Source organism: Sminthopsis crassicaudata, chromosome 1, assembly GCF_048593235.1.
Source record: "Sminthopsis crassicaudata isolate SCR6 chromosome 1, ASM4859323v1, whole genome shotgun sequence".
Lineage (NCBI taxonomy): Eukaryota > Metazoa > Chordata > Mammalia > Dasyuromorphia > Dasyuridae > Sminthopsis > Sminthopsis crassicaudata.
In genome coordinates this window covers 633318198-633333747 of record NC_133617.1, presented here as the reverse complement: position 1 = coordinate 633333747, position 15550 = coordinate 633318198, and the positions used below count along the sequence as shown (strand labels likewise).

Sequence of the window (15550 nt, the reverse complement as noted above, 5' to 3'; positions counted from 1 at the left end):
CTCCCTCTTTTCCCTGATTTAGTCTTATTTTATTTTGTTGTATCCTTCTCTACTCCCCACTGAGTAAAGTAAGCCTAAGGACAACCATGAGTAAGCCTAAGGACAACCATGCCATTTTTAAAAATCATTGTGATCAAGGCACTAGAATACTGCTTTCCAAATAACAGTTGCTTAGTAAGTGTTGAATTTCATGGATGATCAAGAAAAGAAAGTGGAGGGGAGGAAGTAGCGAAATCCAGATTACCAAAAATTATTGATTCCTTTCCTCAGTTTGACATACACATTTAGGTTTCTTCAGGTCTTTAGATAAATTAGAAGTATCCCCTGGAAAGGATCAAGAGGAAGCAGAGCCTACCTAACGTACTTTTTGGGCTATCTATGACTTTGACAGAGCACTGGTGGCCACCAGCCTATAGCTATTCCTTTTCTCTACCTTCCTGTTCACAAACAGGCAGAGACCAAACTAAACATGAGCTGGGTATAATTGTGTTATGGCTGCAGATTGTCATAGAGCTGTAGGATGAATGTCCACTGATGTCCAAGTACTTAGAAGTACTGGCTAGTGTCAAAATGCCTGAAAACTGATTATTATGTTGCTAGGTATCATTGTGGAGTGATTCCTCTTTCTAATAGTTCCATGGATTAGGCAGCTAAGTGTCACCATGGATAGAGCACTTAATTAGGATTAGGAAGAACTTGGTTCAAATACTTCCTCTGCCAATTAGAAGCTATGGTCCCCAAAAGTCACTGTGCCTCAATGGATTTTTCTATGAATTGTAAGTAATGATCACATCTACCTCACAGGACATTATAAATCTCAAAGGAAAATGATATAAATCTCAAAGCCCTTAAAGGAGGGCTTTACAAACCTTAAGGAATCATTTAAATTTTTGATATTCTTTGCTATTATGCTATTCTAGTAAGTATGCTCTTCTTTCAAATTTAAGAGATATAATCTATACTGAAAACCTCTTTTTATTTTTCTTACTAAGGAATTACAAGATAAAAATATACCCTCCTTTATATATGCCAGATAAAACACAACCTCTCTGAACCTTAGAGAGGTTCCTCATCCATAAATTTATGTCAATAATGTTTATTGCTTTTTTATGGTAGCTAGCTAAGAATTAAAAATTGAAGGGATGCCCATCAGTTTGGGAATGTCTTAAAAATTGTGGTATGTGATTGTAATACAATATTATTGAGCTATAAGAAATGATTAGATAATTTCAGAAAAAAAACTCGAAAGACTTAAATGAACTGATGCAAAGTAAAGTGATCCAAAACAGGAAAATTGATGTACATAATAACAGCAGTATTTATGGTGAAGAAGCTATATTCTCAATAATACAATGATCCAAAACAATCCCAAAAGACTCATGTTAAAGAATATTATCCACCTCCAGAGAAAGAGCTGATATTGTTTGAATACAGACTGAAGCATCCTTTTTCTTTCTTTTTTAAAAAATCTTTTTGTACAAAATGACTAATATGGAAATGTTTTATATAGTTGCACATGTATAACCCATATCTAATTGCTTATCATTTCAGGGAAGAAAAAGGGGAGGGATAAAATTTGAAAATCCAAATTTTAAATAAATGTTTAAAAATTTGTTTTACCATGTAATTGGGAAAAAACATAACATATATAATATTGATATCATCTGCCTCACAGGGCTGTTAAAAGGACCCTCAAGAACTAGGTAATGAATTATTACAAACATTCCTGCCCTCCCTTTTCCCTAAAAGCTATCCTCCAAAATGAATATGATTGGCATAAATAGTTGAAAAAAAATGGTTTTCTATTCTGTTTCTATTTGAGCCAAGAGAGTATTTTGTGCCAAGCACAGAACCCACTTCAGCCTCTGGGGCTCTGCACTTCAAACCATACTTGACCCTTTTGAGGTTTAAGTCAATTTACTCTTGGCAAAAGGAAATGCATTGTTTAAAAAGGATTAGACCATCATACCAAAGTCCTGTAACACTTCTTGGACATCACATGTGTCTTACAAAACAAAATTTTGATGAGCTAAGTGTAAATGAATCAGAAACATATGGATTAAATTTCCCTTAAAATACAATGGATTTAAAAATTAACAGAAAAAGGAGCCTGGCAAAATGTGCCCTAAATTCCGCCAACCTCCAAATGTTTGAAATCAAGTTTGAAAGTCTTAAGAAATCCACATGTAACTGTGGAGTTTGTTTGTTTGTTTCTCTCCTTCACTGATTTGTTTGATAATCATAGCTAAGATGTAAGTGAAATAAGAAGCTAGAGGTTCAGGGGAGGGAATGTATGGATGAGAAATAAATAATGCTGGTTTGTTTTATCGAGTGAATTGGTGTTCTCTTACCTAAGCCTCAGTTTGTGATCAGCTAACTAATGAGTTCCCTCAAAAGCATTTGTTTAAATCTTTACTCCAGTCATCTTATGTAGTTTCCATTTTTGTTTTTCCAATTGTTTCCTTAGGTTTGCCCCTTCTGCTCCATCTCCCCAGCATATCAGCCCTCGGAGAATGCCAGTCCCCACTTCAGTTATGCAGAGACCTCCACCTTCCCATGTTCAGCAGTCATCAGCATCTCACTTGAAATCATACCAGCCAGTAACCAGTTCTTCCTTTCAACCAAATGGCATCCATGTTCATGGTAAGGAAAAAAGGAATAGAACATTACAGTGTCTTGATTTGAAAAAAAGCTGTATTGTACTGCTAAGGCTGCCCTTGAATTCTCAGAGTGTACTTGAATCAAGAGGGAGGTTCTGTTCAGTTTCTTGTGGCCTTCCTCTGTGATGATATATGTAAAAATAAAATAAGCCACAGAATTCTTCTGCATTTTGCAGACTTGAAAAATAAAATAGCATTATTTCTGATCTTCACAAAGAGTTCAATCCATAGAACACAAAGAATCCAGGTGGCAGATGTAAGGCCCTTTATCCCCCTTTCCCCTGGGTTTCTCCATTACAATGTTATTTCATGCATAATTACACTCTGCTTCCAAAAGATAGTAGATTAGCAGGGAGAAAAACCAAATATGCTAAAGGAAGCCTTCCATCCCTAAAGCAGGGATGAACCCCATAGCTAGAAAAGAGTAGTAGGTAAAACAAAGCAAGCAGAAAGCACTTGGTTCTGCCAGCAGAACAAGGTTCATGGGAAAGTGGCTTGGGAAAAGGAAATAGGTGAGGATTCAAGCTGGGCCCTACATCTTATGAGAATCTGCAACACCATCTCTCCAAAGAAGAATTATAACACCTTCTCCCACAAGGGAACCTCATCACAGCAGAATAGGGCAGAAGAGACTCCATAATGATTTCTTTTCTATACTTGAGCCTGCTGGCCTATGTTATCTATTACTCAAATTATATTGGGCCAGATGGAGGCAATGGGATGTGGTGGAAAGAGCACTAGCTGACAAGTCTGAGGAGCTGAATTCAGATCCCACTTTTGACACGACTACCTGAGTGATCTTAGACAATCACTTAACCTCTCTGGTCTTCAGTTTCTTCAATTGTGAAAATGGAGCTAGAGGGCCTAGGATTATTGCCAGTTCTTGATCTATAAACTTATGGTCCTTCATCACATGAAGATTTTTTTTATTTTGAAATATTTGACTAGAATTGTCTGTCAAACCATAATAGGCCATATCGTATTGAGACATTCAAATTTTCATATATAACATCCAGGTTTTTAACTAAATAATTAGCAGAATGCTGAAATGTTAATCAGGAAATTTGGGTTCTAGCCAGCTCTAAGCTGCTTTTGTAATTTAATTGTAAAATTGTCAGTGTGAGTATTTACACTTCCGGAATTGGTAATCACATATCAGGGCTTGATTTAATGCTTTGTTGATTCTTTATACTTAAGAAAGTATTAATAAACTTCAAACTGTGTATAATATATTATATATAATGTTATATATATATGTGCGTATGTATGTGTTATATGTGTATGTCATATATACATATATTAAAAATATAAGTATATATTAAGAATGGTGCTCATTTACTTTGAAACTTTAGAAAAAATCCCATCTTCTCTCTGGACCTCAATTTGCACATCTGAAAAATGAAAAAATTAGACCAAATTTCTAAGAACCTTTGCAGTTTTCAAAATAATCTCTACTCTCCCTTTGCTGGTAAGGAAACAGGTCTAGGAAGGTGAAGATGGCTAATGATTTGCCCAAAGTCCCACAAGAAAAATATGAATCAGTGGAATCCAGATTTGAAGTCAAGAATTCAGACAACAAATCAAATACATTTTCGACTACTTTTGTCTCATATATATCCTAGATTAAGAGCTAGAACAGAACCTCCGAGAACATTATTTAGTAGAAATCTCTTATTCTATAGAGGGGGGAAACTGATTGTTAAATATTTCAAAGCACACCCTTGTATTAATCTATAATCATTATTTGAGCTCAAGATCAGTGTAGCAAAAAGCTCAGAGAATGAAGTCATCATCAGACCAGAAATTTGAAGATTATAAGTTAATCATAATTATAATAATAGTAATATTAATAGTAATAACTGGCATTTATATAGTACCTCAAAGTTTGCAAAACACTTTATATCCATTATCTCATTTAAGCCTCAGAACACTTGACTATAGACCTCTTTAAGTAACATACCACAGCCTTCTTATGTCCTTCATTGGTATCTCCTTGCCCTTTGAATCAGCCTCAATTTTGATTCATAGAAATTGTTTATTGATGTTTTGTTGGCATAAGCATAAGCATCACCTAAATAATGGGTTTTTAAAAATAAGACTTTTTGTATTTCACAGATGATTTTTGGAGAATTGAATTGTGATGAAATACATTCTTGCCATTCTCCTCTTTCTGTTCAATTATGATTGCAGCTCATGTCTATCTGCAGTACCCTTCCAAAATATTTATGTTCTGATATTTTAAATCAATAGTCATGGATCAGTATATCCTATGGGCCATATCTGGCCTACCACCTATTTTTTGCAAAGCCCACAAGTTAACTTTCTTAGGTTGGATTTGGGCCAGGAGCCATAGCTGATCTCTGGTTAGGTAATAGATATTTTGCATTTTTTTTTATCTACGTAGATTATTAGGTCACTCTTTGAATTTTTGTAGATTTTACTGAGGAAAACTTTTACTATCAAGGGTTTTGATCACCTTTTCCTCTCTAGCCATTCCTCTCTAGCCATTCCTCTCTAGTCATATCCTGTACAATTTCCTCAGCAGTACACAATATTCTTTCCTCTTCTTTGACCCTCCAAGTCTGGAACCAGAAATGATGATCATCTCAACTCTGTCATTGCTCTTTTAGGGGATATGTCAGCTTTTGGCCCCATTCATAATCTTTGTAACTTTCCAAGCTAAAGTACTCCTCCCTGGCTATCCTAGTCCTATATGTTGTCTCCCTCTTAAAATGTAGGCTACTTGAGGACAGGGATTGTCTTTGATTTTTTATTTCCTCAGTTAATCCAACACATGGCACATAACAAATGCTTGGTAAACATTTTTCTCATTCATACATTGATGTCCCAAGATATTGATAAAATGGAACAACTGGATGACCTTATAATTTCTAAGGAAACTGGCATCTATTTGGGGATCTCTATGTAGGACATCTATGACAATGGCAAATATTTTTTGATAAGCAAATATCCTCATTTTGTGCCTTCTTTGATATCAGCAGTCTCAGGATCTGGAGATAGAAAGGATTTTAGATTCACTAATCCAGTCTCTTCATTTAACAGACAAGGAAACTGAGGTTTTAAAAGGATAAGTGACCAGCCCAAGGCTGTGTAACAAGGTCATGACAATAGCATATAACTGTACCATAATAAAAAAGTCCATTGTATTCAATGAGTATCAATGTTGCTATCTGAGAGCATCCATGTATTCTTGTTAAGTATGTCTTCCAAGGACTTCATTGCTTAATCAATCATCATCTGAAAGTAGTAATAGTATCTGACAGATGCCTTCAGTTCTCCACAGTAGATAGAGGTCGAGAAAAAATGTCATTATGATTTTTTAAAGTGAAGAATCAAAGCAAAGGGCAGTATAAACTGTCTGGCTGAGTCTAAGGTATGAAGTCATTCTTTATAGAGTGTCAAGTCTACATTAGAGGTGACTGATTTAGAAACTAAGTCAAGCTGGTGTTCCATTAGCAGCTTTTTAAGGAAGTGTTTAATGAAATGCACATCTCAAAAAGATTCATATATACACCATTACGTTTCCTCACCCAGTGAGTTTCTCGAGACCAGAAAACAGTTGTTTTTTCTCTTTAGTTCTATGTGATTATATAAAATTAAAATAGTCAACACTTGGAAAATTGTACTGTGTGACCTTGAAAAACTCCCTTCACTCAGCCTCAGTTTCCCCCTCTATAGAATAAGAGATTTCTACTAATTAATGTTCTTGGAGGTCTGTTCTAAATCTTAATCTAGGATATATATTAGACAAAAGTAGTTGAAAATGTACTTGATTTGTTGTCTGAAGACGACTTCACATTTGGATTCCACTGATTCATAGTTTTCTTGTGGGACTTTGGGCAAATCATTAGACATCTTCACCTTCCTAGACCTGTTTCCTTACCAGCAAAGGGAGAGTAGAGATTATTTTGAAAACTGCAAAGGTTCTTAGAAATTTGGTCTAATTTTTTCATTTTTCAGATGTGCAAATTGAGGTCCAGAGAGAAGATGGGATTTTTTCTAAGGTTACAAAGTAAATGAGCACCATTCTTAATCCATGATGCCCCATTGCCCCTTTTGTCTGGTCCTATTTTGCCTTTTACTTCCAAGACATTATCTTACTTAGGAAGCCTTCTGAATTTCTCAAAATCTGTAGATCAGCTTAGGTTTTTTGGAGGGAGGGGATCCAGGTTTCAGCCTGATACATTATTTTTACTCACTTCAGTTATTTAAAAAATATAATGGTCACAGAGTGCATTATTCATATTCTATTTAAATAGAGTACCAATGACTTCACTAAAGCTCAATTTTAGGAAGACCTTTTTTTTTTTCTTTGTGTTTAAAAAATAAAAATAAAAAGGCCTGGGTAAATGAGGAGGAAATTTCAATTCCATGCAAAGACTGAAGGAAGATTCTTTTGTGTCATGTACAGATTAGAAGCTGATGAGACAAAGAATGCATCTCTTCTCAGATCTCAGCTTTCTCTGTGCCATTTTAAATACATTGTTCCTCTCCTGGGACATCACTGGGAGACTTTCAATACTATTTTATGGCATATGATTCAGTTCTTTTTTTTTAACTCTAAAAATAAAACTCTTTCCTAGAACATTTTCCCTTAATTTGCTATAATTCTGTAAGAAATAATAGTAGCTGATATTTATATAGCACTTCAAGACTTGCAAAGCACTTTATATATGTTATCTCATTTGAGTTTCATAGCAATCCCATGAGGTTGGTACATTTCTATCTTCATTTTACCAGTAAGGAAATTGAGCTTTGACAAAAATGAAATGACTTTCCAATGATCCCACAGTTAGTAATTATCAGAGGATGATTTGAACTAAAGTCTTTCCCATCACTGTGTAATCTTGATCAAGTCATCTAAGCTTGCTGGGCCTTGGTTCCCTCATTTGTAAAACTAAAGAGTTACACTAAATTATCTAGAAGTCTTCTAGCTCCTGATCCATGAGCCTGTGATTTTATATCCTTCCCAGATGTAAATTCTTGAACCCCAGATTCTACCATCTAGGACAAATAACCACCAAAGTAAGCTATTTTTGAAGGTCCTCATTCTTTATTCTTTCATTTAATAGTGATTAAACAGATTAAGTACTTTTGTGTAGCAGTTTGATAAAATGAACCATATTCTGTAGTTGAAGCCAGAGGACCTAGGTTCAAATCCTAGGTTGTGAACAAGCCATTTAACCTCTCTATGGCTAGGTTTCTTCATTTGTAAAATGAGAGAGTTGGAATAGATGGCCTCTCAGGTCCCTTCTAGTCTAAATTTATGTCCCTATCATCTGGTATTCTCCAAAGCCTTGTGAGCTCCATGAAGTCAGAGTTTTGCCTTTCTTTGTTATCCCCAGTGCTTAGCATGATGCCTGGCATATAATAGGCCCTTAATAAACTTAATAAACACTATTTGAGTCCTTGAAAGATCACTCTTCATACTTAGGAAACAATAATGTTCCCCATCCTCACTATTCCTAACAAAAGTCTATTAATTATGATCTCAGTTTACCCACACATTACTGAAATTCTTCCTCTAGAAACTACTTCACCACTTACTCTGATTTTTTTCTCCTTCTCTAATGTTTCTCAGTAGCCAACACAAAAATTTCAATCAGGCAAGGCCAAGTCATTAGATTTCATTAAGGAGAATAGCACGGAGTGTTTTCTCCAGTCTGAACCATTTGATATATATCATATAGCTATGGGGAGCAGGAGACTTCTCTGTTAGTCTCTGTCTCCTACAGTTCATAACCTGCCTTCTCATGATTTAAAGAGTTGTAGCTACAGCCACCGAACCCTCATTCAATCTGCTACCAAAACAATGGTGACATTTTTCTGTCTCAATGTGTAGTCTTAAATTTGTCAGCTCAGTTTAAATTGGCTCCATCAAGAAAGAAAGGATTTTGTGGCCAACATGTCTTTTAAATAGAATGATTTGTAAATGGATTCTCTGGCTTTTAGCAGAAGTATCTTTCAAGTTCATGTAAATAAGCCAATATTAATATTTAAATAGGAATGAAGTAGCAGGTATGACTTTAACTAACTTCATGCTCCATCAGCTGCTTGCATCAAATTTTGACTTCTGAATTCCAGGAAAGACTCATTTTGGAAATAGGAATGATGACCTGCCTTGTTTCTGAAAATGTCCCATGAATTCAATGTTGGAATGTGTGTGTGTGTGTGTGTGTGTGTGTGTGTGTGTGTGTGTGTGTGTGTGTGTAAAGCAAGTTATAGAGATAATAAACAGAATTTTTTTTCCAAGGGATATTTAGTCACAACTACAGATGCTTTGTTATGAAATAATGTCAAAAAGCTCAAAAAAAAAAATTACTGCTAAAAATTTGGGGACTGTGTGGAAAATGTGCTAATCCTGTATTCAAACTCCTGTTTGTAATCACAGTAACAATAGGTACAAGAAGATTGATTTCTTCACCAATAAGGAAATAGTTAGGTACCAGAAACTGTGGTGAAATGAATAGTCATCAAATGAGTGAGCCAACTAATATGTGCTAGGATATTTCTCTTATTGTTATCATCGTTAATCATCATTTACATGAATAATTACATTAAGCTCAATAATGCTGTTCTAAATGCTCACAGAGGACTAAGGATTAATTGCCTGCTCCAAGGAAATTATAAATGAGTGTACGAAATCAGTGTAGATCACTGTACAAAATCACTCTGAGAATAACTTACTTATCTAAATCTTAATGAATCCCTGCAGTTCTATAGAGGTATGGCAGCACCTCAATGAATACACAGGCACCACACACAAATGCACACCAGTAGCATACTATTCAATATAGTTTTGCAATCTCAATAAACATAGGTAGCAAGGCAAGGTAGATAGAATGCTTCCCTGAGGAAGAATTGGATTTAAATCCAACCTCTGACACTTACCCAGTTGTGTGGAAAAGGTGAATGGGTGATTTCTAGACAGACTGGGTTCTCCCTCTGAGAAGCTCTTCAAGCAAAGACCATTTTCTTTTTTTTTTTTTTAATTAATTTTATAATTATAACTTTTTTTTTGACAGTACATATGCATGGGTAATTTTTTACAACATTATCCCTTACACTCACTTCTGTTCCAAATTTTCCCCTCCTTCCCTCCACTCCCTCCCCTAGATGGCAGGCAGTCCCATACATGTTAAATATGTTATAATATTTCCTGGATGCAATATATGTGTGCTGAACTGAATTTCTTGTTGCACAGGAAGAATTGGATTCAGGAAGTAAAAATAACCTGGGAAGAAAAACAAAAATGCAAACAGTTTACACTCATTTCCCAGTGTTCCTTCTCTGGGTATAGCTGATTCTGTCCATCATTGATCAATTAGAACTGAATTAGATCTTCTCTTTGTTGAAGATATCCATTTCCATTAGAATACATCCTAATACAGTATTGTTGTTGAAGTGTATAATGATCTCCTTGTTCTGCTCATTTCACTCAGCATCAGTTCATGTAAGTCTCTCCAAGCTTCTCTGTATTCCTCCTGCTGGTCATTTCTTACAGAACAATAATATTCCATAACATTCATATACCATAATTTACCCAACCATTCTCCAATTGATGGGCATCCATTCATTTTTCAGTTTCTAGCCACTGCAAAAAGGGCTGCTACAAACATTTCCCTTCTTTAGTATTTCTTTGGGACATAAGCCCAGTAGTAGCACTGCTGGATCAAAGGGTATGCAAAGCTTGATAACTTTTTAGGCATAATTCCAGATTACTCTCTAGAATGGATGGATTCTTTCACAACTCCACCAACAATGCATGTGTCCCAGTTTTCCCACATCCCCTACAACATTCATCATTATTTTTTCCTGTCATCTTAGCCAATCTGACAGATGTGTAGTGGTATCTCAGAGTTGTCTTAATTTGCATTTCTCTGATCAATAGTGATTAGGAACACTCTTTCATATGAGTGGAAATAGTTTCAATTTCATCATCTGAGAATTGTCCATATCCTTTGACAATTTATCAATTGGAGAATGGCTTGATTTCTTATAAATTAGAGTCAGTTCTCTATCTATTTTGAAAATGAGGCCTTTATCAGAACCTTTAACTGTAAAAATGCTTTCCTAGTTTGTTGCTTCCCGCCTAATTTTGTTTGCATGAGCTTTGTTTGTACAAAAGCTTTTTTTTTTTTTTTTTTTTTTTTTCTTCTTCTTTTTTTTTCTTTTTTTTTTTTTTTTATTATTATATATATATATATATATATATATATATTTTATAATATTATCCCTTGTATTCATTTTTCCAATTTACCCCCCCTCCCTCTATTCCCTCCCCCCGACGACAGGCAATACCATACATTTTACATGTGTTACAATATAGTCTAGGTACAATACATGTGTGCGAATATCACTTTCTTGTTGCACAATAAACATTAGATTCCGAAGGTACATGCAACCTGGGCAGACAGATATTAGTGCTAACAATTTTCATTCCCCTCCCAGTGTTTCTTCTCTGGGTGCAGCTACCTCTGTCCATCATTGATCAACTGGAAGTGAGTTGGATCTTCTTTATGTTGAAGATTTCCACTTCCATCAGAATACATCCTCATACAGCATTGTTGTTGAAGTGTACAGTGATCTTCTGGTTCTGCTCATTTCACTCAGCATCAGTTGATTTAAGTCTCTCCAGGCCTCTCTATATTCCTCCTGCTGGTCATTTCTTACCGAGCAATAATATTCCATAACCTTCATATACCACAATTTACCCAACCATTCTCCAACTGATGGACATCCATTCATCCTCCAGTTTCTAGCTACAACAAAAAGAGCTGCCACAAACATTTTGGCACATATATGTCTCTTTCCGCTCTTTAGTATTTCTTTGGGATATAATCCCAGTAGTAGCGCTGCTGGGTCAAAGGGTATGCACAGTTTGATAACTTTTTGGGCATAATTCCAGATTGCTCTCCAGAATGGCTGGATTCTTTCACAACTCCACCAGCAATGTATTAGTGTCCCAGTTTCCCCACATCCCCTCCAACATTTGTCATTATTTGTTCCTGTCATCTTAGCCAATCTGACAGGTGTGTAGTGGTATCTCAGAGTGGTCTTAATTTGCATTTCTCTGATCAGTAGTGATTTGGAACACTCTTTCATGTGAGTGGATATAGTTTCAATTTCTTCCTCTGAGAATTGTCTGTTCATATCCTTTGACCATTTATCAATTGGAGAATGGTTCGGTTTCTTATAAATTTGGGTCAGTTGTCTATATATTTTGGAAATGAGACCTTTGTCAGAACCTTTGTTTTTAAAAATATTTTCCCAATTTGTTATTTCCCTTCTAATCTTGTTTGCATTAGTATTATTTGTACAGAAACTTTTTAGTTTGATGTAATCAAAATCTTCTATTTTGTGATCAATAATGATCTCTAGTTCTCCTCTGGTCATAAATTCCTTCCTCCTCCACAAGTCTGAGAGGTAGATTATCCTCTGTTCCTCCAATCTATTTATTATCTCCCTCTTTATGCCTAAATCATGGACCCATTTTGATCTTATCTTGGTATATGGTGTTAAGTGTGGATCCATATCTAATTTCTGCCATACTAATTTCCAGTTTTCCCAACAGTTTTTTCCGAATAATGAATTTTTATCCCTAATGTTGGAATCTTTGGGTTTGTCAAAGATTAGATTGCTATAGATGTACCCTTTTTTGTCCTTTGTATCTAATCTGTTCCACTGATCTACCGGTCTATTTCGTAGCCAATACCAAATGGTTTTGGTGACTGCTGCTATATAATATAGCTTTAGATCAGGTACACTTAGACCACCTTCCTCTGAGTTTTTTTTCATTAGTTCCCTTGCAATTCTTGACCTTTTATTCTTCCATATGAATTTTGTTGTTATTTTTTCTAGGTCATTAAAATAGTTTCTTGGGAGTCTGATTGGTATAGCACTAAATAAATAGATTAGTTTGGGGAGTATTGTCATCTTTATTATATTCGCTCGGCCTATCCAAGAGCACTGAATGTCTTTCCAATTATTTAAATCTGATTTTATTTTTGTGGCAAGTGTTTTGTAATTTTTCTCATATAATTCCTGACTTTTCTTTGGTAGATGGATTCCCAAATATTTTATACTCTCAACATTTGTTTGGAATGGAATTTCTCTTTGTATCTCTTGCTGTTGCATTTTGTTAGTGATATATAAAAATGCCGAGGATTTATGTGGATTTATTTTGTATCCTGCCACTTTGCTGAAATTTTGAATTATTTCTAGTAGCTTTTTAGCAGAGTCTTTGGGGTTCTCTAAGTATACCATCATGTCATCTGCAAAAAGTGATAGTTTGATTTCCTCATTTCCTACTCTAATTCCTTGAATCTCTTTCTCGGCTCTTATTGCCGAGGCTAGCGTTTCTAGTACTATATTGAATAGTAATGGTGATAGTGGGCAACCTTGTTTCACTCCTGATCTTACAGGGAAAGGTTGCAGTTTATTTCTATTGCATATTATGCTTACTGACGGTCTTAAATATATACTCCTGATTATTCTAAGGAATAATCCATTTATTCCTATACTCTCAAGAGTTTTTAGTAGGAATGGATGTTGGATTTTGTCAAATGCTTTTTCTGCATCTATTGAGATGATCATATGGTTCTTATTAATTTGATTATTAATATGGTCAATTATATTAATAGTTTTCCTAATATTAAACCAGCCCTGCATTCCTGGAATAAATCCTACTTGATCATAGTGTATTATCTTGGAGATGGTTTTCTGAAGTCTTTTTGCTAATATCTTATTTAAGATTTTAGCATCAATATTCATTAAGGAGATTGGTCTATAATTTTCTTTCTCAGTTTTCGATCTACCAGGTTTAGGTATCAGTACCATGTCTGTGTCATAAAAGGAGTTTGGTAGGACTCCTTCATCCCCTATTTTTTCAAATAATTTATATAACATTGGGGCTAATTGTTCTTTAAATGTTTGGTAGAATTCACATGTGAATCCATCTGGCCCTGGGGATTTTTTCCTGGGGAGTTGATTAATAGCTTGTTCTATTTCTTTTTCTGAAATGGGACTATTTAAGCAATTTATCTCCTCCTCTGTTAATCTAGGGAGCTTATATTTTTGGAGAAAGTCATCCATTTCACTTAAGTTATCAAATTTATTGGCATAAAGTTGGGCAAAGTAACTCCTTATTATTTCTCTAATTTCCTCTTCATTGGTGGAAAGATCCCCCTTTTCATTTGTAAGACTATCAATTTGATTTTCCTCTTTCTTTTTTTTGATCAAATTTACCAAAGGTTTATCTATTTTATTGGCTTTTTCATAAAACCAACTCTTGGTTTTATTTATTAATTCAATAGTTTTTTTACTTTCAATTTTATTGATTTCTCCTTTTAATTTTTGTATTTCGAGTTTAATTTTTGGTTGGGGGTTTATAATTTGGTCTTTTTCTAGCCTTTTAAGTTGTAAGCCCAATTCGTTAATCTTCTCTTTCTCAATTTTCTTCAAATAAGCCTCTAAAGATATAAAATTTCCCCTTATTACTGCTTTAGCTGCATCCCAAAGATTTTGATATGATGTCTCATCATTATCATTATCTTGGGTGAAATTGTTAATTGTTTCTATAATTTGCTCTTTCACCCAGTCATTCTTAAGATGAGAGATAATTCAGTTTCCAATTACTTTTTGGTCTATTTACCCCTAACTTTTTACTGAATGTAGCTTTTATTGCATTGTGATCTGAGAAGAAGGCATTTATTATTTCTGCCTTCCTACATTTTAATTTGAGATCTTTATGTCCTAATATATGGTCAATTTTTGTATAGGATCCATGAACTGCTGAGAAGAAAGTATATTCCTTCCTATTGCCATTCAGTTTTCTCCAAAGGTCTATCATACCTAGTTTTTCTAATGTTCTATTTACTTTTTTAATTTCTTTCTTGTTTGTTTTGTGGTTTGATTTGTCTAAATCTGAGAGTGCAAGGTTGAGATCTCCCACTATTATAGTTTTACTGTCTATTTCTTCTTGCAGTTCACTTAACTTTTCCTTTAGAAAGTTAGATGCTATACCACTTGGTGCATATATGTTTAGTATTGATATGGCTTCATTATTTATGCTACCTTTCAGCAGGATATAGTTTCCTTCCTTATCTTTTTTAACGAGATCTACTTCTGCTTTTGCTTGATCTGAGATAAGGATAGCTACCCCTGCTTTTTTGGCTTTACCTGAAGCATAATAAGCTCTGTTCCAACCTTTTACCTTTACTCTGTATGTATCTCCCTGCTTTAAGTGTGTTTCCTGTAGACAACATATTGTAGGGTTCTGCTTTTTGATCCAATCTGCTATCCGTCTCCGTTTGATGGGATCGTTCATCCCATTTACATTTACAGTTAAAATTACTAATTCTGTATTTCCTGCCATCGTATTATCCCCAGATTATACTTTTTTCCCTTGACCCCCCTGATCCCCCTCCCCGATATTTAATTTACAGACCCCCCTTGTGACGCGCAACCCTCCCTCTTTTTTTTTTTTTTTTTTTTTTTTTAGGATCCCTCCCCCCTCCCTCCAAGTCCCTTCACTTATTCTCCTTTTTCTTTCCCCTTTTCCTCTCCCCCCTTTTAATGAGGTGAGAGAAAATTCTCTGAAAAACAAATATGTTAATTATTTACTCTTTGAGCCTCTTCTGATGAGAGTAAGATTCACACAATGATTCTCCCCCTCACTAAGTTCCCTCAGATATGGTGTATTTTCTATGTCTCTTCCTGGATGTAGTTTCCCTCTTTTTATCACTCCTTCCCGTTTTTCTGAACCGACCTCCTTCCCTTTACCACACCCCCCTTTTTTTCTTTTATATCAGTAAAATCAAATTATCCTTGAGTATTTTTTATATACCCACAACAAAGTTACAGTTCTC

The 15550-nt window shown here is 35.0% G+C and overlaps 1 protein-coding gene across 2 annotated transcripts in view; it reads left to right on the top strand.

Moving 5' to 3' along the window:
- The window catches only part of GLIS3 (GLIS family zinc finger 3), a 658251-nt gene that overhangs the window by 607983 nt on the left and 34718 nt on the right, over positions 1-15550 (top strand). For both annotated transcript variants that reach the window (XM_074282835.1, XM_074282836.1), the window contains one exon: positions 2468-2643. In XM_074282835.1, the coding sequence (XP_074138936.1) occupies positions 2468-2643 (176 nt within the window). The remainder of the gene's footprint in view (positions 1-2467; positions 2644-15550) is intronic.